Source organism: Mustela nigripes, chromosome 3 (genome assembly GCF_022355385.1).
Source record: "Mustela nigripes isolate SB6536 chromosome 3, MUSNIG.SB6536, whole genome shotgun sequence".
In the NCBI taxonomy this organism is placed as follows: domain Eukaryota; kingdom Metazoa; phylum Chordata; class Mammalia; order Carnivora; family Mustelidae; genus Mustela; species Mustela nigripes.
The window spans coordinates 68,088,601-68,112,811 of record NC_081559.1 but is presented as its reverse complement, the minus strand read 5'-3'; the positions used below and the strand labels follow the sequence as shown (position 1 = coordinate 68,112,811).

General features: G+C 41.2%; 1 protein-coding gene across 6 annotated transcripts in view; it reads right to left on the bottom strand.

Annotated features, from left to right (window-relative positions):
* The window catches only part of RAPGEF4 (Rap guanine nucleotide exchange factor 4), a 288,407-nt gene that overhangs the window by 77,001 nt on the left and 187,195 nt on the right, over positions 1–24,211 (bottom strand). For 5 of the 6 annotated variants that reach the window (XM_059394172.1, XM_059394171.1, XM_059394174.1 and 2 more), the window contains 4 exons: positions 8,502–8,555; positions 8,063–8,169; positions 4,237–4,358; positions 2,754–2,937 (listed from right to left, as the gene is read on the bottom strand). In XM_059394172.1, coding sequence (XP_059250155.1) covers positions 2,754–2,937; positions 4,237–4,358; positions 8,063–8,169; positions 8,502–8,555 — 467 coding nt within the window. The remainder of the gene's footprint in view (positions 1–2,753; positions 2,938–4,236; positions 4,359–8,062; positions 8,170–8,501; positions 8,556–24,211) is intronic. The other variant, XM_059394173.1, reaches the window with a different exon arrangement.

The following is a 24,211-nucleotide window of genomic DNA, read 5'->3' as shown; positions in this document are numbered from 1 at the left end:
GTCAACTAAGGATATTGCCTTTCCACTTAGATAAAATAAAACAGAAGCTCCACAAGTCATTATCAGACTCTCCTCCAAAAGTGTGTGCGTGTGTGTGTGTGTGTGTGTGTGTGTGTAGGGTTTGAAAGTCTGTCCCCTGAGATTCCTACTTTTTCACTTTCCTCTCTCATCTCTTAGGGGCTGTCTTTCCAACAGAAAGAAAAGGAGTACTGAGTCAGAAGAACTACCAGCTCGATTCGAATTTTGTAGTTTCACAGAACCCAGAAAGACAGGAAAAATCCCAAGGCCACCCAAGAGATGTGTCTTGGAATACTGGTGAAACCTGTACTTTCCAGTGATTGACAGGAAAAATCCAACCTTTGGAATGTAGTTTTCTCTGAAGAATCTTCAGGCTGCCAAGGATCATGCAATTCAGTGAAGAAAAGAAGCACAAGAACAAGGTTCCTATTTCTAAGGGTCACTCATGAAAACAGCTCTCAGGCTCTTGTGGGGGTGAATCAAGCAATTAGCATGAATGTTTTTGGCACACAGCAGGCACTCAATAAATATTTGTTGCATCAGGATCTAATTTGGGAATGCCTCCCCCTACTGGATTATAAAATTTCCAAAGGCAGGAACCATTTTATTACTTAAACAAAACAAAACAAAACCTCAAAAAAAAAAAAAAAAAAAAAAAAAAAAAACCTCTTTGGCCCATACTCAAAAATCTCTGTGAATCAAATGGCATTTTTGCCTCCCTTGAAGCAACTAAAGAGCTGAGGGCACATTAGCTGGGACTATATATTCGTCTGACCATTCATTCACCCAGCAAATGTTAATGATGGTCTGCTGGGTGGAATGCACAGAGCTAGGAATATGGCTTTCTCTAACTTCTATGCCAGATTAAATTCCCCTTTCCATATTATATTCTATTAATATTCACTACATTTTCCTTTGTAGCATGTATAACAGCTATGATAAAATTATTCCTTGCATAACTGTTGAAGGTCTGTCTCTTGGACTAGGCAGAAAGCTCCAGCAAGGAGATGCAACCCTTTTATTTGATGCTTCAGCCTTAGCAACTAACATAGTTTCTAAAACAAAATAGGTGTGTATCGAATATTGGTTAAATGAATGAATGAATGAATGAATGAAGTAAAATGAGATGTGCCCTTGCCTTTCAGAAACTCCCAACCTAAAGAAATGTTTCTCAACAGCAGCATTAGTTTCAGGATGGCTCTTTATTGTGTAGGGTCCTAGGTCTTGTTGGGTGTGTTGAGCATCCTTTGGTCCTAGCCACCGCCAGGTGAATGGCAGAAGTGTGCTCCCCCAAGCACTGATGCAACCAAAACACCCTTCTCCTTTCTAAATGCCCCTTAGGAGCTGTCCCACTTCTGATTCAGAACCACTGTATGGTGTTGGCTTGAATGAAAGTGGCAGCAAGAAGTGGATGGATCCAGGGAGAGGGGATGCAGGCTGATGTGAAAGAAAACACGGGTTAGCACAGTGTTCATCTGAGTCCTCCATGTCCTGATGATTCTCTTGTGTCCCCTTAGCCACCCACACCTGTGATCTGCAGATACAGCACCCACTGCCTGGGCAATATTCTCAGATGCTACTTATAATTAGGTCAGTGAAGTCCTGGCTTTTCTGTTTGATGGTTTGGATTTTTCCATAAAATGTTTGTTTGAAGGAAGGGTTTTGAGGCTAAAAGGACCAAATCAGAACCCATGTACTAAAGCTAAAAATGATGGTGCTAACTGGAATCAGGGTAGACCTTTGATCCACATGGTGTGCACATGAAGGCTCAAGAGAAAGTTTTGACCAAGGGGACATAACTTGACAAAAAAATAAAATATATTGAAGGAAGGAAACAGGAGCACTGAGAAGTACTGTAAGTTGGTCTAAGTGGCAGATGTTGGGGAAGTTGGTCTGAGGGACTTGGCACTTTTGGAAAGGGCCCAGTGGACATAAAAGACATGCAAAGTTCAATGCTCTTGTCAAGGCCCGCTAATAAACGGAGGCTGGCCAAGCCGGTGACTCAGAGCGACATCCATGGCTGCTCGCCCTGGTCGCAGGGTGGAGGGCCGTTTTATTCCCAGAAGAAAAACACAAGCCTGTATGCGGTGGCCTCAGAACCAAGTGCCCAGTCATCCCTTATTGAAAAGGTTTCCCCCAGCTTGGGGCCGTGGCATATGCTTCTCTGCATGCCCCAGAGCAACCGGGAGAGCTCCCTGAGTAAAAGAGGGGCTCAGTAACTTCTTCCCGAATCCACCTGATTAAACATTTCAGAATCCCCCAACATAGCTGATGGGTTGTAACTGAAGCGGGGGGGGGGGGGGGGGGTGTTGGGTGGGGGGGGGGGGGGGGGGGGGGGGGGGGGGGCGATTTTGGCTGAGAGGGAAGGGGGAGATGGAAGGCGTTCTGATGACCCTCATCCTCTTGCATTAGAAAGAAAGGGGCTGTCGCAGTCTGGCACAGAAACTGAGGAGTTTCTGTTCGACATCGCCCAAAGGTCGTTTAATAGGTGGATTCCGTGTTGACATCCTGAACCAACCGCTAAAAATCTGTACGGTTTTAACTCATGCGGAAGGGAAATGGAATTCTCTAGCTCAAAAATAAGACGAAGGGGGGGTCAAACGCTGCTGTGTCGCCCCTCAGAGCCTCTTCCTTGGGCCCCTGGTGAAGGCCAGGACTTTGGAAAGCAGCCCGGCTCCCTCGCTCCCGCCGCGGCCCCGGGGACCTGCAGGGGGCGCCGGCGCGCCCTCACTCACGGTTTGCGAAGGATCATCCTCATGTGGGCGTCAGGGCCCATCTGCGACAGCAGCAGCATGGTGTCCTGCAGCTCCTCATCACACTCCTTCTTCTCCTCCTCAGTAGGCAAGGGGGCATCCTCGTGCTCGTCATCCAGAAATCGATAAAATAAATATTTGTCTTGGAAGTGGTGCTCCTGGTCCACTAGATGGAACATGAAGGCAGGCGTCACCCGGTGTCCCTCGGCCTCCCAGCCCCGTTACCAGAAGCTCTCGGCCGCAAGAGCCAAGTGACAGCGAAGTGCTGAGCCTCCTAGGGCCCTCCCTCCGCCTCGCCCACCGCCGTGCAGCTGGAAGAGGTGACCTCCCACGCCGCGGCCAGGCACCTCGCCGCCCTCTCGGACCCGCCCGGCTCCAGCTTGCCCTGCCCCTGTCTAATGCTGAGCCTGCCAACTTTTCGGAGATGAGCACTTTGACCCGCAAAATTTGCTCTGGTGACATTTTCTAGCCTGTGGGCCCTGTGCCCCTAACAGGAAAATAACCAACTGCTAAATGATGCTCTATACTGGTTTTTGAGCCCAGACTTCAAACAACCCTACTTAATAGGGATCAGGATTCATGCCTTTCTTTCTGTGTGTGCTGTTTGTAAACATGTCTGTCTGCGCTGGGGGGGAAAAAATCTTAGAGTAAAATTAATTGTTTGAACAAAACTGACTAGACCACGCTTCTAGGTCGTATAACCTTAGAAGGAACAGTTGAGATTTTAAAAGTTGTTGTTTTTTTTTTTCTCATTCCTTTTAAAGAAAAAGACTTAGATCTTGGTGGGACAGTCAGTTGGCTCAGAATCTCTCATTGCTATATCTTAAGGCTTTAAAGCCCCCTTTCAGGATGGAGCACCGACACTACAGAAAGATGCAGTGGAGGAGTAGATTCTTGCTGCTCAATATATGATCCCAGACCACAGCATGGGCCTCAGGTAGAAGTGGGCTGGCAATACGGATCCTCAAGACCCATCCCAAAGCTGCTGAATCAGAATCTGCATTCGAGCCATATGGCCATCCTGTGTGTGTACAAATTGGCCCTCCCAGATGACACCCCCATTAAAAGGCAGCTTTGGAATTCATTACTTTCTTTCACACCATCAGCCCAGCCACACGTTTCGTTGCTCTTCATTCCGCCCCTGCGACAGGATGGCTGTGCTCAGAGTATAATCACACGATCAATGAGCCGTGAATGCAAACTAATAAACATAATTGGAACTGATGCACTCTGGCCATAATTTCATTTTCCCTTCTACATTCTCCCAAGTTAGGAAGGCACAGTGGGGGAACAGAGCAACCGATCGCCTCCACTTGCTGCATTTGTGTTGCTAAATGAGGATCCTAGCTCTGCAGGCCCCTGAAGGGATCATAGTTCTTGACCATGTGGGACTGTAGCAACAACTCACGGGGGAAATGCACTTAGCCCTTGCAGAGGGTTTTCCCGGGACCGTGGCTCATCTTACCATGGTTGAGAACATTGTCCTCCACCAGCACCTGCCACATGCCAACAGCCTGAGTTCGGGAGTGAACGCATGAAGTCTGCTGCAGCATCCAGTCCACCAGCTCGGTCCCCACACAGCACTGCCTAGGGAGAGGGGGACACAAAGGGTGGGAAGTCATCCCCTTGCAGACGAAAGCTGGGAGATGGCTTTTGAAAGACCTTCCTGAAATGCTTGCGTTCTTCCACCATAAGAGGTCTCAGGCCAACAAATCATGGCATAGTGTGGCCTCCGGTTCTCAAATTTTCACACAGAACAGTAAAACCACTCGGCTCACAGGGGAACCTTCCAGGCAATAAAAGAGCATTACCAACTGCAGCTCTAGGGGATACTGAAGGTCCATGAGATGGGGAACATGACCTAACAAGCTAACCCCAGGGACAGAAACCTTTTCGCCTCAGGGCCGTCCCAGAAAATCTGTGTAAAAGGAAGGCAAAGTGGAATTCTGACTTCCTTCACCTGAGCCTTGTGAGGAAGGGGTTAATGTTTGTGAGGCACTTGGAGGTGCTCCATGAAAGGCGCTGTATAAGTGCAAAATTATATAGCACTTTATATTTTCAAGTAATACTACTGATCTTCCTCATAGGGGTGTTGGGAGAAACAAGCAATTAGCGATGCAAATCTCTTTGAAAAAAGTCCTATATAATGAGCATCAGCACTGCGGCAGAGCCTGTCATCTGAGGAGCTCCACACGCTTTCTGTAATAGTCACACATTCACCCCCAAGTTGCCCCTCAGTGGTAAGTTTGCTGGGATGGGCAAACTCCGTGCATTAGTTAGGAAACATAAACACACACACACACACTGGGGTGGGAGAGAAGGGCAGGTGTTTGGGGCATGATGATTCAAAGGTGGAAATGGAATCTTGAAGCCTTAGGAGCGGATCCTATGGGACAACACAGGAAGTCACAGAGCAGCTGGGTCTGTGTCACTAGTGGCCTCCCCTCCCCAGCTAAGGATGGCACCATCTCTGGGGTGGAGTTCAGGGAGCTCCTCTCTAGTTTAACCTTTTGGAAGTTTCCCGGCACTGTGCACTTTAGGAAGAGGCTTAGCCTGGGAGGGGTCATGAGATACAGCAGTGGGTCTGCTACTTAGTAGCCATGTGACTAGGGCCATATCGTTTAAACTCTCTGATTCTTGGTTTTCTCATCTGCAAAACAAAACAAAACAAAACAAAACAAACAAACACAAAAAACAAAAACAAAAAAACAAGGAAGAAAAGATGGCCTCTAAGGCCACTTCCAGTTCTAATATTCTAGGCACTCTGAGATCTGTCCAAGCTCCTGGGATGCCCGGATCCAGGTCCAACTCTGGAATATTTCACCAGGAAAATGTACTGAGAAGGCCATCAGGTTTCCAGGGCTGCCCTGAAAACAGACTATACCTCCATAAAGAACTTCAGTGAGCAAAGGGTGCACCTAGTTACTATTCATCCTAAACATATGACCTGTCAAAACATGCCTCTTCTAATTTGAGAATTTCTTAATGGGAAAAGTCATATAAAAGAATAAAAAATTAAATCCATGTGGCTTTTAACTCAATGACTGTCTTTACTAAAAGGATCTGAGATGATCCCAGAGCACCTGGGCCCTTGTACAGGGTATGAGAATCCTGCGATCAGAAGCAGAGCAAAGACACATGGTCTTGCCGTTTGCATCTGATGGAATCACTGGGTTTCCCCTCCATTAATGATCTCTAGCCACTTCAGAATTAACAGCAGACCTTAGCATGGTGATCACTGGGGATGATACTGCATCTGGGGAGACTTCAAAGCTCTAATAGTGCAGCAGTGACATAAGGAGGTGGAGAATAGGAAGGAGAGAGATGGAACTGAGAAGTACAAGGTGTGGGGGCAAGGAACTCAAACTGGGATACAGAAAAAAGAAATCATCCCTTCAGCTTTCAATTGAGTCCATGGGTTATTACCAACAGATCATTAATTTGTGTCATAGGGTGTGGAACAGACATGACACCTATATTTTAGGGATTTAAAAAGTTAACACTATGGAGCAAGAAAGAGTTTATGGTTTCTGACTACTGGTTTCCATTTTGTCACAAAGATGACATATTTTAATGGAATTTCCCTAATGCTAGTCAACACTTGGAAAAGCATAGTCATATCTTAAGTCAGAAAAAAAAATAATAAAGACTTAAAAAGAAAAAGGTCCTTTAGCCATATGAGATTTTGAGATTTCTTAATGAGTTAAGGTGTTCTAACTCTCTGGGAACATGTGACACATGATTTTTTTTCTTTTTTAAACCTTTACTTCTCTTAAAATTATAGCAGTGTGTAGAGACCACAGACTCAAAAGAATGAACCTCTAGGGTTGGAGTTCCAAATGCAGTAATCCAAAATGGTAGCTGGTAAATATCAACATGAAAAGGGCTAGATGAATAATCTGTCTTAAGAAATGGAATGTGTTGATAAGACTATCTCATTTCCAAAATTCTATCCAAGAAGAGGCCAATTAATGTAAAAAATATACTGTCAGTTTGGGTCTTGTAAACATGTTCATGACAAGCACGAGCTGAAGAGGGTTTGTTTGCATGGAGTACAGAGAAGAGTTTGCCATGTTTTTCTTTCTCCGTCCTTGGGAAAAAGACTGGATCTTCAGGCACATGTATTCGAAGGTTCGCTGTAGGGTGAATCAGGTCTAATTTTACAGGTTCTGTCATAGTTGATAGTCACTAGGAAGATATATATCCTTCATGATAACTTTAAAATTCATCATCTAGCTTCTCCTTGTGCCTTAGGAATTTGGTTCATGTGAATCAAATGGGTCATGGCTCATGCCAGGTCTGACGGTTTCTGAAGTCATGTCTAGGCTAAATGGGAGAGTTGAGAGATTGCTGAGAGAGGGTTACGAGGGTGATCCATGGGTGAAAAGAGAGAGTGAAGACTTGTGTGCCATACATAGACAATTCCAGTTCCTAAATCCTTGTCAAATTGAAAAAAAAAAAAAGCCCAAAGCAGACATGAATCTTCAGTTGACCTCCACTCTTCAGTCATCCCAGAAGATTCAGCTAAATAAGGTCTTAACTCCAGTGACAGCTCTAATGAGTCCTTATTGTAAATGATTATAGATGTGATACAGAGTTGCCTATCTCACTATATTTATACTAGAATGAAACCCTACAGTAGAAAATAAACTCTGTAAAGAACATTGTATAACAATTTTGTTCACTCCTGTATCCTTGGGGCTTAGAACACAATAGCACCTGGTGCCCAGTAGGTACTTAATACATTTGAGGAATGAATGAATAATAGAAGGAACTGAAGATCACTGCGCTTGGACATCAACCAAGGTTGGTCGGTTTAAATCCTGGCTTTGCCACTCACTAGACTTGTGACTTGGACAAGGAAAACTATTTAATCTCTTTGAGCCTCAGTTTTATCATCTGAAAAATGGCCTAACACCTACCACCAGGGTTGTGGTAAGGATGAAATAGGATAATGTATGGAAACTGGCCTGGCAGAGGGCTTCAAGAGTAAATAAATGCTCAGTAAATGATTTGCCTAAAAAAATTAGCAATCATAAATAAAAAATTTTTTCTTCTCTTTGTTTATCACAATTAAACTAATGCCCAAGCAAATTAGTTTAGGAGTAATTGCTGGGAATATGAAGGATAATTAAAGTTAAGCAGGGGACAAAAACAAGCTTAGATGTTCCAGAACCTGGAGGATTAGAAAACAAGCTGCCCGCAGATGGAAAACAAGAAAATACAAGTTTGTTCCAATTTCCCTGGACATGAGTCTGAAGGGCCCAGGGCTTTGGGGTTATTGCACATACCTGTACGTCTTCAGGTGGTATTTTCTATCTCTTATCATGTGAGGTGCTCGAGAGAGAATGGCATTTCGTAAAATTTTTCCAGCTCTGAGGATCTTCTCTGAAGGGACCTGGATTTTAATCCAGTGAAAGGAGAGGAAGAAGAAGAAGGAGAAATTATATAAGGAAAAAAAAAAACCAAACAAACCTAGATGAATACTTAAATCACTTTCTGACTCTGGCTTCACCAAATACAACTCATTCACACATTTATATTGTTCGCTTGTCTGACATGTCACTGTTTTATTTAAGAACTGAAACACACTGGATATTTACTGTGTCTAGAAAATGTATCCAAGGTTTCCTGATATGATGCTCTGACATATGGACCACCTCCAGCGGTTACTTAAGAAGTAACCACTTCTTAAGTTGACGGCTCATCAACCCACCTACATCCCATTACCTTGCTAATGGTGTTAGCAGGACGAAGAGGAACGTGAGGTTCAATGAGAGGTGTCTGAAAAATAAAATGTTAAGGCAAAAGAAAATTAAACAAAAAGTTCGCTAAAGAAAATTATGGGTTGGGGATAATAAGAAATATCCATTTTTATAAAACTTAAAGTAGAATTAAAAAAAAAAACAGGAGATAAAATCTGCCTGAATAACTTGAATGCAGAGGCATTCAAAGGGCAAAATTAGACCTTCAATTTGCCAGAATTTAAATATAAATTATTAAAAATGAAAAAAACCAAACATATAGGAATGATTAGATGTTTGCAGGCTTAATGAGAAGGGAATCAATATCTACTCAAAGCATAACAAACATCAGAGCAGAAGAAAAAGCGAAATAAGATAAACATGTATGGAGATTAAAATGACCTATCTCAGGAGATAGGGATAAAGTATTGATTTAGAAAGGAAATGAGCGATTTCATCCTGTAATGTAGTTAAGATTCTTTTTTTTTTTTTTTTTTTTCAATTTGTAATTTTAGGAAAAAACTTTAAATTTCTAAATGATCCTTCTTGGTGGTTTTATGTATTCAAGTTCCTAGAACACACTGGGATAGCTACTGCACCCTCCCTTTCATTGGTAAAGTGATGTACAGTTTTCAGGATTCTGTGGCTGTCAGAACAGCTCTAGGATCTGCATGAAGCTCCCACCATTATCTACATTCTTCAGATGAAGCTGCTGAATTAGGAACCCAGGAAAATCTCTTGGCACACAGCTACATAGGTAAGTCCATTAGTGCTACCAAACCCCTCTCTCTAGTTCTCTGTAATATCTGACAATGGCATTTCCAAATGGAGGAGAAAGATATGTGTGGCCACAGATAGTGGCAGAACCATCAATATGTGGTTTATGCTACTTCTAGAAGGTAGGAAATGACGGCACTTTTAGTTATGAGATTGTGACAGGCAGAATAATGTCCCCCTCCCCCCAAGATGTCCACACCCTTATCTTCAGGACCTGTAAATATATTAAATTACATGACAAAAGGGACTCTATGGATGTGGTTGTTAAGGCTCAAAATAGGGAGATTATCCTGGTCTTTCCCAGTGGGTCCAGTGTGATCGTATGAGCTCTTAAAAGATGGAAGAGGGAAGTGAAAGTGTTATCAGAGAGAGACAGCAGTGTGAGTCAGACTTGGCCTGACTTTGATGGCTTTGCTGATGGAAGAGGACAAGAGCCAAGGAAGGAAGTCAGCCTCTAGAAGATGGAAAAGGTGAACCAATATACGGTTTTTCCATTAGAACCTCCGGAAGGAATTGGCTGCCAACACCTTTATTTTTAACCCAGTGAGACCCATTTCAGACTTCTAACCTACACTACTGTGGAATTATTAATTTGTGTTGTTTAAAGCCACTAAGCTTGTGGTAATTCATTATAGCAGTAAACAAACAAACAAAAAAACCCCTAATATGACATTATTACATATTATACTAAAACCCTACTTCTTGCAAATTCAAGCCATTACACTGAAAATCAACTGGTAGATCTTCCCTCTAGTCCTAATTTAAAAAAATAGAATCAATAGAGGAAATAAAAGTCAATATTAATTAAAAATACATACCTAAATGTAAATATACATGTATAAATATACACCTCCCTTTTTATCAACAGCAAATTTCAGATGAGTTGCTGCTTTGATATTATAATAGAATTAAGGAAATGGGGACAGAATACAAAGTTTTAAGAGCATAGATGAGATGCAGATTTACTCTGAATGACTGAAATCTCATTGACTTACTTAAACATTTCCACCCCCTCCCGTGCATCAAGGAGACTTATTTTCCCTCCTGTCGAAATCACTAGAGCACAGGCGTCAAGCACAGCTATAGTGTTTCAGCAGCACACCACTTACAACCAGCACAGGCCAAGGAATGTCAGCCTGGTTCAATTCAACAGAGATTGACTTGGCCCAGAAATCGTCCACCCTCCCTTAGGGCAGGTCTTCAGCTGGGAGAGTGACGATGCCCTGTGTTTGTACGACTTCCTCAAAGAAGACGGAGTTGTGTGATCCCAAGTCACCTGAAAAACTGTTCAAAAGCACCAGACCAGCATGCACCAGGGCTCTGGAAATGTGAGCGGTTAAAACATGCTGATCATTGCTGAGTTGGGAGCTCCCAGCAGTCATGTATCCCACTTCTTTACATTACGTGGGTTGGTTTCTATGTCTAGGACTATGCCTGGTGATGTAGGTAAGTTGTAGAAGCTTCTGGTTATTCTTGAAGATAACAGAAACCCATTTCTCCTTCTTGTCTTAGAAGAGGAATAGAGTAGAGGAATGTGGGATGAGCTTCTGAGGGGACCTTTTCTTTCCTAGGAAAGTTAACTTTCCTTTGCAGTAGTATTTGAGAGGCTAGCTGGGAGAGAGGTCCAGAAGATGCCCAGGCTTGAGGATTACTGATGAATATTTATTCTTTGGTAGGAGCAAGAAAACATTATTTGAAGATTGAATCTTTTTATTTGTGTCTGCAGAAGTGGCTATATTTGAACAGAATGCTAAAAGTGGTCCCTTGATTAGTTAATTTCTATAGCTCCCTTTTTGATTCTCTGGAACCCTCAAAAGAAAGTATTACGAAAGCAAGGGAGACCTCAGGCTTCAACCAGAATTGTTCCTTTGATCTGCAACTTCTAAAGAGGTAAAAATGTACGCAAGGTTGCCATTCAACCTGATAATCCCAGTACCGGTTCCAGGACCCAGAGGCTGTTTAATCTGTTGAAAGGCAGCGTTCTCAGAACCTTTTCTGGCTCAAAGATTGTAGGTTCAGGAGTAACACAATGAATGGATGCTTTGAGAAGGGGACAGTCCTTTTATTTAAATAAAACCTCCAAGGAACCCATGTAGGGTGAAAGCAGGGTAAGTTTTATTTTGGGGGAATAAAAATCTGTCTTTGAAAGTGGACACTATATCTACTTAGGTGAGAATCCATGTTCTATGCCTCGCAGCCAGAGGTGGTGAGATGGAGGGCATCTGTGATAGGCAGTCCAGGTCCCTGAGAAAAAAAAATCACTGGCCAGTGCCTTTCAGGGACCGCCCCCCCCCCCCCCCCCCCCCCCCCCCCCCCCCCCGCCCTCTGCGCCCCCCCCCCCCCCCCCCCCCCCATTATGAGCGTGGCTTTATTGCTTTGGGATCCGCTTACTTCCTTTTTGGTTTCCCTTGGCTTTCAAGTAAAGTTCCTTTTAAGAATTTCACCTTAGCTGTGCTTTAGAGAAATGAGGAAAGGAATTTCATTTTACAACTGATTAGGTTAAACAGGAGAGGGAAAGAAGCAGCATGGTAACATTAGTGAGAATCAAAACAAGAAAAGCAGCCTTTCTAAAGGCAAGACCAAGCATTTCCTATGCCAGGCTTTCTACACGTGTTGTCCACATGTGCACCTCTGTCTATGCTATCTCATTTTCCTCAAGAACGCTAAGGCCAGAGACACATAGGGACTGGGCTCACTCAGATAAGACCTGGAAGATCTGGGGGTGGGATGCAGGTCTACCCCACTCCCGTGTCTATGCCGCAGGTACAATGACCCGATCCCACCCTCATTTTTTTTTTCGAGAGACATCTTTGCTCACCCTTTGAAGAGCTAATGTTCTGCTTGATTCAAGTCTATTGAGAAAAGTGCATCTAAGCCCTTCTAAGAGATCAGATATCAGATTTGACCTTATGAGTTTTTAGCAATAAGTATTCACAGTGACCCACTGAGATGACACATTAGCATTAATGCATCATGCTTGGTCTGAATTAACTTTCTAAAAAACCTGTTTGTGACAATAAAACATGTGGCATCGAGGAGCTGTCCTTGCCGGGCTGAGACAAATATACCAGGGTATATTTGGTAGGGATATACATACCCAGGGATATGGGTAGCAGTCAAAGAGTAAGCAGGATAATGAAACCACTCAGGATCTCCCACAGAGGGAATTCAATGCTGGAAACAGGCTTTATGGATGGTGGAGGAGCTGCAAGGGTAAACAGGCAACCGCGAAGCCAAAACCAGATGTCAGCAAAGCAGGAAGCCCTCTGGTGGGGGGACAGAGGGACCAGAGCCTGAGTCGGGCATCCTGGTGAAGCTGGAACCCCGGCATCCCCACGTCCTAGTGGGAAAGCCATTGCCTCCCAGTTCCAAGAGGGAGGGGAGAACCCTCCTGCCTTCAATCTCCCTCCAGCCAGAAGCCAGAGAAAGAAGGAAAGGAATTTCATTTGTAAATGATTAGGTGACACAGAAGAGGGAAAGAAGTAGCTCAGTGGTATTAGGGTAGTGAGATGATCAAAGCAAGAAAACTAGCCCTCAAAGCAAAACCATGGCAGAGCAGCCTGGGATACACTCTCTGCCGAAGTTGCCCCCCTTGTGATGTACAGCTGAGGGCGGGAAGGGCAAGAGCTGCTTCAAGGACCCGAGGATCCAGGACGTGCACAGCAGGGCGGCGGCAGTGGCCAGAGAGCAGGGACAGGGAATCACCCTTCCTCGATTCCACATCCTCCCAGGCACTCTTCCTGTCCGCCACAGGCAAGGAAGGTGGACGATGAGCTAGCAGGCTGAGCCTTCATTAATGCCTCTTTGGTCTGTTTGCTGGGGCTGCCCAGAGTTTTGTCCTATAGCTAGAAAACACACATCACAAATAAGCCCTAAAACAAGCGGACCTCTCTCCGATTAAATTGCTTACATTTCAACACATCAATCATGCGTTGAGGAGAAAAATTCCTCCTCCCCACCTGGGCATGAAAGAATCCAAACTGGTCTGTGAAAATATGATCCTAAAAAGCTAGACAGAGAGAACAGAGAAAAGCAGAGGTATTCAGCTTTCTCTATGCTTTTCTTGGCTTTCTCTACCGAAGACTTCCCTCAGGATTGACTGTAATTGGTTTTTGTTTGTTTCTGGAGAGGGGATGTATTCTACTGCTTTTTATTATATTTATATTACTACTGAAAAGGAGAAACAGTAAGGGAAAATATTCCTTTTGGCACCAGAGCCAATTTAGAAATACTAATCAGGTGATGAAAAATAGGAATTTAGCCTCCATTACAAAATGCACAATAACTCCCCAGTAGATTACAATGAGGTATAAGGCATGGTAATAGGTCTTGTGAAAAACCATATTCAGGCCCTTTTGAAAGGGGGTAATTCATTTTACTCAAGTGTTTGCTCACAGAAGCCTTTTGCAAGGCACAATATTTTAAGCCAAGAGATAAGAGTAACAAGCTAGATTGGGACCAAAGCTCATGGCAAGCTCTGGCAACCCAGCACATAAAAAGTCACAGAAGTCTACGTCCAATTTCATGCAAGTATTTACTGAAGGTGTGTTGTGTGCGGAGCGACAGGCGAGGCTGAAGTAGAGGCTGATGAAGTACTGGGTCTGAATGAGCTCTTGATCTTGACGGGGAGCAAGACTTCTATGGGCTAAACCATGAGGGAGGCAATATGAGTCAAGGAATAGAAGCAACAACATTTTGGATTTCAAAGTCCCCTTTCCAATTTCAAGTGAGGAAAGCTCCAGGAGCTGGGGAAAATTATATTCAATTTTTTAGTGAAAACGATATACTCTTAGGAGTTACATTCCTTGGAATTTTGGAATAATACAACTAAGTCCCCTTGAAAGGTACATCTCATTCTTATAATAATTATCATTATTGATAATGAGTGTTAGCACTCTTTGACCAGACAAAATTAAAGAAAGAACTAAGTCAGACTTATAAACAGATTTCACCACTCTGAAATAACTACATAAGTTTTTCCACTTGTTGAATAATGGAAAAATCATCTATAAGAGCTCTTTGGCTTCTATCTGTAGGCCACTTTTTTTTTTTTTTAAGTCTTTCTTAAAGTTTTTAGTTCAAAATTGGGTTATAGATTTCCAGTTTCAGCTTCTACATGTGCAAAGACAGAAAGCTGCTACTCCTGTCCCTACAACAAGAAAAAGCTAAACGAGGTGAAAATGGCTTTTGTTGGGCCCGGCAGAGAATAGAGATCTCAGGGCAAACTGCTGCCCCCAAATCTGGAGAGAGAAGGGAATCCAGGGTCAAACTTGAGATTTGCCCATCTGGAGCAGAAGCCACAGACTGTTAGGAATCCTCAAATGATGTTCAGTTAGAAGAGAAAGCTTTAGACAGATGTGGCTCTAATGCCAAGACAGCTTGCTTACTTAAGCAAACCAAAATCCAAGCCTATAAATGCCTCCAGGTTATGAGATTGAAACCTAGGCATAAGCAATCCAACAGGCAACTAACTAGGTTTGGAGTCCTAGTGAGCCAATAATTTCCTTACTTTGCTTCTACCTTTTCTTATCAAAGTATCTCCCTGAGATCCTATCAGCAGAGCGCTCCTGATCATTCAGTTTGGTTCTGCCAGATTCAAATCAATTTTTGCTCAAAAACAAAAACAAAAACAAAAATTTTAAAAAACCTTTTAGTATGCTTCAGTTTATGTCTTAAAAGAGGTAATTTTGGTGAATTGCTGAAGTGACTTGAGAGTGAGACACTCTGGGAGGGGGGTGTGACTTAGGTGGGCCCCCACACTTTTGTGAGTTTTACCTCCTGGAACTCCACCAGGTTCTCTGGGTGAAGAGCCAAAAAAGACCTTCTAGGGGCTCTGGCAGGAGAAGGGAAGAGCACTGTGAAATACAGCGGAGCATTCTCCATAACAAAGGCCTAGTCTCCAGGGAGAAGATTTCACCAGAGTCTTATCTCACTTGGGGGAAGGGCATTTCTCTGACTCGAGCCCCCTCTAGTCTTCCTCTCTCTCCTAAAGAGGAAAAAAAAATGTTGTGAAACAGCTGTGAAGGTCACTGGGCAAGACACATACCTACTCAATGACTGAGACTTAATGATGACTTACAGGACACTCTCCTTTCCCCCACAGGCTCCTAACATACCAGTATAAAAACAGTGGATCACAGCCAAAGGAGTTACAACATGCAGGCTCTATCTAAGGAGGGGTTTCTTAGGGAAGCCCAAATACGACAGGGACAAAAACTAGAGGAATTTGAAAACTTTGGTATCTATAGTTACAACAAACATTAAACAATGCCCAGCTTCTAGCTAGATTAACATAAAACCTCACATTGAAGACCTATTTATCTCAGTACCTATTACTCAGTATATCATATCTGGCTTTCAACCAAAAATTACAAGGCATTCTAAAGGCAAGGAAAAACAGAGTCTAAAGAGACATGGTAAGCATCAGAGCCGGACTCAAATATGACACAGGCTTTAGAATTGTCAAACAGGAATTTTAAATTTACTATGACTAATATATTAACAATGGAATTGTATTCCATTAATAATGCTAATAAAAAGGTAGACAATATGCAATACTGGATTGGGTAATGTAAACAGAGAGATAGAAACTCCAAGAAAGAAAGGTCTTCCTTCTTTCTTCCTCCATTGACCAGCACAGAGAAGCAGAGCAGAATGGGGCAGATGTGGGAGAAGGCCAACTACACCTCTCTACACACCAGTCACATTTCTTCAGAGACTAGATGTTGACAAAAGCTAGAAGTTTTAAAAATGAATCTAGTAAGTTATTTTGTAGATATTCACAAACTGATATTAAAGTTCATGTGGGAAGGCAAAAGATCCAGCTAACACAATATTGAAGAAGAGGAACAAAAGTTAGAGGACTGACACTGTCTGACTTTGTAAGACTTACTATAATGCTACAGTAATCAAGATAGTATGGTGTTAGCAAAACAACACACAGATAGCTCAGTGGAACAGAATAGTTAGCTCAGAGATGGATCCACACAAATACAGTCAACTGATCTTTGACAAAGGAGCGAAGGCAATACAATGGAGCAAAGACAGTCTTTTCAACAAAAGGTGCTGGAACAACTGGACATCCACATGCAACAAAAAGAATGTGTGTACACCCTGCACAGAAAGTAACTCAAAATGGATCACAGATCTGAATGCAACATGCAAAACACAGGAGAAAACATAGGCGACCTTGGGTATGATGATGATTTCTTGGATACACCAAAGGCAGAATAATGAGAAAAATAATTGATAAACTGGATTCATTAAAATTAAAATCTTTTGCTTTGTGAAAGACAATGTTGAGAATGAGAAGACAAGCCACAGATTGGGAGAAAAAGACAAAGCTTGCAAAAGACATAGCTGATAAAGGACTATAACCCAAGATATACAAAGAACTCTTAAAACTGAACAGTAAGAAAACAACCTGATTTAAAAACGTACTGAAGACTTCAACAGAAACCTCACCAAAGAAGATATACAGATAGCAAATAGGCGTAAGAAAAGGTGTTCCTCATCATATGTCATCAGGGAAATGGAAATGAAAACAACAATGAGCTATCACTACATACCTATTGGAATGGACAACGTCCGGAACACTGACAACACCAAATGCCATCAAGGATGTGGAGCTGCGGGAACTCTCATTCTCTGCTGGTAGGAGCGTGGAATGGTGTGGCCACTTTGAAAGACTTTGAAAGCCACTTCGAAAATTTGACATCTTCTTACAAAACTAAATGTACTCTTATCATGTGATCTAGCAGTCATGCTCCTTGACAATTACCCAAAGAAATTGAAAGCTAATGTCCACACACAAAAAAAGTAAAATAAGTAATCTGAAAAGGCCTATGATATGTTATTCCAACTATTATGGCAATCTGGAAAAGGCAAAACCATGTAGATTCTGTTAAAAATATCAGGAGTGCCTCAATTTTCCAGTGGATAGAGCATGCAATTCTTGATCTTGGGGTTGTGAGTTCAAGCCCCACATTGGGCATAGAGATTAATTTAAAAAATAAATTAATTTAAAAAGATCGGTAGTTGTCAGGGATTGCAGGGGAGGGATGATAGCCAACACAAGATTTTTGAGCAATGAAAATACTTTGTGTGATACCATAATGATAGATGTATGTCATTATATATCTGTGTATCTCTATATATCCATGGGTTTAAACCCATTAGAATGTACAAAACCGGGGTGCCTGGGTGGCTCAGTGGGTTAAAGCCTCTGCCTTTGGCTCAGGTCACTGTCTCAGGGTTCTGGAATGGAGTCTAGCATCAGGCTCTCTGCTCAGCGGGAAGCCTGTTTCCTCCTCTCTCTCTGCCTGCCTCTCTGTCTCCTTGTGATCTCTGTCTGTCAAATAAATAAATAAAAATCCTTAAAAAAAAAAAAAAAGAATGTACAAAACCAAGAGAGCCATAGTCCGTGCTGTGGACTTTGGGCGATTATGATGTACCAATGCAGGTTCATCAGTTACAACAAATGTACCACTGTGGTGGGGAATGTTGATAATGGGGGAGATTATGCATGTGTAGAAGCAGAGGGTATATGGTAAATCTCTGCCTTTTCCTCAGTTTTTCTGTGAATCTTAAACTGCTCTAAAAAATAAGGTCTTAATGTAAAAAAATGGACATGGCTAATCCATAATAACTGAAATAATATTTTTAGGGACCAAAGAAATGAGAATTTATGGATTAAGACTGAGGTATTTTTATGGTTGCCAAATACCAGTGAGAAAGAGTGTGCCACTCAACAGTTAAGAGTGGTCATTGGAGAGAGGGGATTATTTCATGTGTATATCTTACTGAGTTGAGACTCCTCAATCCAACCAAATTAATATGCATATTCATGTTTTTAAAAAGTGGCTTTTAAATTATGGGAAGTGAAGTCCACAGTTTAGCCTCAGGTTGTAGTCTGTTTGGTCAGGTTTATAGATCAGAAGAGACTTCGAGTGTCTGAAGGCTGCTTGGTGAGACCAGGAAACTGGAACAAAGAAGCGCCTACAGGAAAAGGTTGCCCAGATGCTTGTTGTGTTAACTAGTCTGGGATTGCTGCTCTCTAGCAGGTGGTAGCAAATGGTTCAAGTTTCTCTCCAGCATATCTCAATGCAATGCAGCAAGATGACATGTTTTTAGAATGATTCTGTCAAGCCCTAATCTACAATAAAAATTGTTTCTAATTTCTTCTAGTGGTGGGAGAGAACCTTAATTAGCTACTAATCTTTCTTTTCACATATAGGATCTTCTCAGTGTTTGCTTTCTAGGAGGTGTGTCTACATGTCTATTAGATACTCCTAAGCCAGGTATTTGGAGGCAAAAAATGAAATGCCAACTTTTTGTAGAGGCACCCATTTTTATCAGCCGGAATCGTTCTCTTTGAGATCATACAGAAAGTGGTTCATTTTTCTCCTTATGAATTAACCGGATTAGGCCCAGATTTTCTCATAGTGCTAATACTATTACTAGTGATAATAACATAGTGATAATAATATTACTAGTAAATCTTCATTTCAGTAATAGGAGCAAAGAGATGCAAAATAAGCCAACCATAATATTTCACTGAGGTCACTGTCCATTGTGGCCTGTTTACCCCCCACAACTGTGATTTTCATGAAAATATAAACTTATGGGTTATTATACTTCCTTTTCCTCTTCTCTCTGCAAATTTAAGCCTTGTTCATCATTTGCCCTCTCTTCCATTATAAAAAACTCTGTCAATAATGTCAGAATTAAGCACTGCCTGCTCCCTATTTTGGGAATAGAATGTTGAGCAATTTTAGGAAACAAAGTGAATGTAAGATTTAGAGACATGGTTCAATTCTCAAAACTTTTATGAGATTAGTGCTTGTTAATAAAAGATCTAGAGCACTCTAGTCTTTCCCTTTATAACATCAAATTGAAATCTGGGCATGGTGTATACTGGAAGTTGACATGTATTTAACAGTTTAAAATAGAATGAATACAGGGGCATCTGGGTGGCTCAGTTGATTAAGCATCTGACTCTTGATTTCAGCTCAGATCATGATCTCAGGGTTCAGAGATCAAGCTCCGCATCAGACTCCGTGCTGGGCATGGAGACTGCCTAAGATTCTCTTGCTCTCTCTCCCTCTGCCCCTCCCCAGCCCTAAAAAAAAATAGAATGATATCGAAACGCTCTGATCAAAACTGTACTTTCCCTGAAGACAGGAGGTCAGAATCTTGCTGGGTATAGTCCAAAAGCAGGAGAAAATTTGCATAACACATTCCAGAAAAACCTCTTGTGCTGAAGATGCTCAATTAATTGACACATACAACCCAATAAATATATATTCTGTCCCGTACTCCTCTTCCATACAAATAGTGTACACATTGATCTGACCTTGCTTTTTTTTCACTTAATGTGTCTTAAAATCTTTTTATATCAGAGCACAAAAAAGCTATGTCACCCTTTTTTTGGTGTTCCTCCATGCCCTTTTGGGTATGCTATTGCATACATAGGATAGATAATGTATTTAACAATCATTTATTGATAGACACATAGCATTGTTAACCTGAATCTACTGTATGCATAATGAAGGATAAAGCACATAAGAAATTATGAGATATCTAAATTTATCATCCCTGTGTCCTTGAAAACCCTTGAGATATATGAGGCTTCAAAACAATGGCCAAACCAATAACAATGAACACCTTGAGTTTGGAAATCAAGTCTTCCTGGGACAAATGGCTGGTTCCAGGGGCAGGACATGGTAAGATGAGGCCGGCACATCTTGCATGCTCTGCCTGTCCTATGGTATACCCCTCCCACCCCATATCTGGCACTCTCTGTCCCTCTTCCTACAGCACTACCACACTCGCATTTTATATACTTCTCTCATATGTGCCTTCTCCACTGAAATGTTAGCTCCATAAGGACAAGAACTTGGTTTTGCTCACTGTTCTATTCCCCACCTCTCGGCAGTTACTTGATAAGTACTCAATGAATGGAAGAATTCCTTCATTGATTCATTCTTTCCAGTAGATTTTATTTGTAGGTGAGTGAAAAGAAAATTCTGTGTGAGATGGGAAGGGGTAATTTATTTTCAGGTTGGGGGTTTGTGAGGAGTTGGTAAAAGGTAACTTATGTGTTCAAGTATACAAAGGAGTGTTGAGAAGAAAATGACTGGCTGTTTCCTTTGCCACTGCGGTATGAAGAAGTGGATTCAAGGACTTGAAATTGAGTAGAAACTTCCTGATGGAGAGGACTATTAAGTTATGCTTCTCTCCCCCTGCCTTTAGTTTTTTCAATGGGCTGGGTTTTGTGCTTCTCAAATTTTAATATCTGTATGAATCACATGGGGGGGGGTCTCATTAAAATGCAGACTTTAATTCCATTGGTCTGGGGTGTGATCTGAAATTTTCCATTTCTGTCAAATGATGTTGATGCTACTGGGCTGCGAATCACACTTACAGCATCCGAGAATTAGATGACTACGAGTAGCACCCTTTGAATCCACAATGTCATAATCCCTTATAAAATGCTATGAGTGCTTCCTCGAGATTGGGTCAAGTTGATGTAATCATAAGGCCATCACCCTAATAACATTTATATTACCCAAATAAATTAGTATGTTTTCTAGTTAAAGGGAATAATTTCTAAACCACTTTTATTTACTTTGTCTTTATATATTCAAGGACCTTCCAAGAAAATTAAGTGCTTATAATTTATTAAAGAAAATATATCTGGTCTTCAGGGGTATTTGAATAATATGCTTAACATTCACAAATAATACACTTTAAAGTTTCTAAATGACAAATAACTCATCTCGACCAAATTCATTACATAAACACTTAAGAAGGTTTCCAAGTATGGATATAACCTTATATTATCTGCCTCAGGGAATAAGGTGAAAAGTAATCGCATTCAATATTTATGAAATTAGTATTTGAAAATGAAGGAGTATTTACAATATGAATCTAAATATCAATGGCATAAAGTAGGTTCAGAATTTGCTGTGTAGCTTAGTCTCTGTCCTTATGCTAAATGGTTGAGGCAGAAAAGGAATTTATTAAGGGATAGTAAAAAATTCAGGGACGCCTGGGTGGCTCAGTTGGTTGGACAACTGCCTTCGGCTCAGGTCATGATCCCGGAGTCCCGGGATCGAGTCCCGCATCAGGGTCCCAGCTCCACGGGGAGTCTGCTTCTCCCTCTGACCTTCTCCTCGCTCATGCTCTCTCTCACTGTCTCTCTCTCTCAAATAAATAAATAAAATCTTTAAGGAAAAAAAAAAATTCAGAGAATCTCTGGAAGACCTGAGAGACAAGCTGAGAGGTGACCCCACCAGGAACCAGCCCCAAACCACAGTGCACATTCCCTTGGCCCACCCTCATGGCCTCCGCCCTGGGGCATCACTGAAACTTACCAAGCGTACACAGTGGATCCCAGAAACTCTGCCACTCACCCTAAGACCCAGACTTCCCCCTGCTACCTTCAACAAAAGAAAAGGATTCTGCAAAGACTGGCAGAGTTTGGGTCACACACTTGAGCTTCAGTTTGTGGTGTGAAATTTCTAAAACCTGAACGTTAATAAATTCTAAAGTTTGCATCCTCTTCTCATAAAAAAAAAAAAAACAACAACAAAAAACCCAAAACTAAAAACAGAAACAAAACAAAAGAAAACAAAAAACAGGAAAAATGGCTACTAACCTGGGTTGTTAAAACCTGAATGCAGAGAAGAGATTTATACATATAAGCATGTATATTATATAATATATACACAAAATTACATCTATCTTACATATCCTGAAAAAAAAGGGCAAAATTCCCATCTCGTAAAAATCTGCAACTATTTTCAAACAATATTCTTACAAACCCATTTAGTATAAATTAATCCTTAAAATAATGTAACATAATAACACAATTATAATAACATATAATGTAACAAAATACCACATTATATATTTCCATTTTGAATAAAAACACGTAAATATCAATTTATTCCATAGTTATTTGAGAATGTCCTCCATACTGTGCTAAAATGATGCATTACAATCCAAAGGGAATTAGTCTTGTAAAATTATGCTAAGTTTGGTTATAAAGCTAGGTTTGGATTATAAAATGTTTTAAAAAATGAGACTGGCCCAATTAGAGACACCCTCTGATACAATCTAAGAAGCTACAGAAACCACTTGAAAAAAGAAAAATGAGCCCACGACAGGTGATTTTTCTCATTCTTTGTGCTTTGAAGATGTATAATCAATGTGTTAGATGAAGAAAATTCAATGACCATCTGGGGGATTCAGCCTCAGGTCAAAGTGTTCCTGAATGTCTTGACTTTGAGGGACTCTATGGAGTACCTTTCCTGCAGACCTCAGCTGTGTCCTGAGTTGACCTTTGCGCTGCTCTGCGCGTCCTGAATCCCCATTACCGCAAACATCCAACTGCTAGTGCCAAGTGATGAGCATATCTGTTTCTCCAAGTACAACATGAGCTCCTTAACATAAAAAATTGTGTCCTTGTTATCTCGGAGTCCCTGTGGTGCTTTGTTCATAGAGATTATTCATTAAATATTTATTTGATTACTACGTGGAGAAACCTCTGTGGAGCTTTCACCTGGTAGCATTATGAAAAGAATGGAAGGAATTTTTCTTCTTTTCATTTTTCAAATTCCAGGTTTGCTCTCCAGGGTTAGACACAGAAAGACTAATAACATTATTGGCTGTTGGCGATCAACTTAGGGACCATTTTCCTTTTGCTTCTTCCTTCCTGGGAATAACATTTGTCTTCAGTTCAAAATCTAAAGTCAGGTGTTTGAGGCTGGAAGGGAGAAGCATTCAAGTTGACCTTTGTATTTCCTTTATATCAAGGAAGGTCTACAAAGCAGTTTGTCCTAGAAATAAGAATATAGCCATTGGTTTCTGTAGTAAAACTAATAAATATTAATGTGGAACAAATTAATCAATTAAGGCAAAAAATTCCAACAGGAAAACACAAATACATTTCCCTGGCTTTTAAATGCATGCTTTGCAAAATGCCCCAAGCCATTATTTTAATAGCATAGTAACTAACTCCCAGTTGGGAAAGGTAAAATAATTACCATGAAAAAAAAAAGAGTTCTTTGTCCTACACTTAGAATTGAAAATCATGCACTAAATTGACTTTTAAACAGCCTTCTGCATGTAGGTGTATTTGTCAGTATCGATTAGAAATTTTAAAAGATTTCTTTTTCTGTCTCAAGCAATCCAGTAGGCTAATGCTATAATAAACACTATTTTAGTACCCATACAGGCCAGGAACATACAATGATTTTGATAACCTTTAAGGGCTCAGGAACCTGACAGCAGCAGTACCTCTGATTTATATTACGCGAAATTCCCGGAATAGCAAAAACCTATTAATGTTTTCAAGAAACCTTTTGAGCCTTTACAAAACTCATCAAAACAAAAACCATCCAAATCCTAAAAAGCCTATCCTGTAAAATATGAAAACGAGCCAGGGAAGCACACATACTACTTTAAGATACCAGTTCATTTCATAGCTGGCTTATAAACCAGGTTCTCCTCAACACAGTCTTCTTCCTTTTTCTCTTTTAATCATCACATTGCACGAGTACAGATGACAATGTCAATGAGATCCACAAACTGTGTATCTTCAAAGGCCAAAGAAATGAGCAGTATAATATACGAAACTTTTAACATTTCATTACACTCATATTTTTCTTCCTTTCCCTTTCTGTATTTTTCTAATTTTTTGGAGAGTATGTAAGAACAAGAAACCCAAATTTTAAAGCCTTACTATGACTGGAGAAGTAATAAGCTTATGGAGACTTAATCACACTTTAGAAACCTGCCATTACTACCTCAGGGTCGGCAGCTTTTTATTCAAAGTAATTTGAAAGGCTTTTAGAAATACTTGAAACATCTGCAACCGCAATGAGTAGGAATCAAATGTTATTGTGTTCTTTT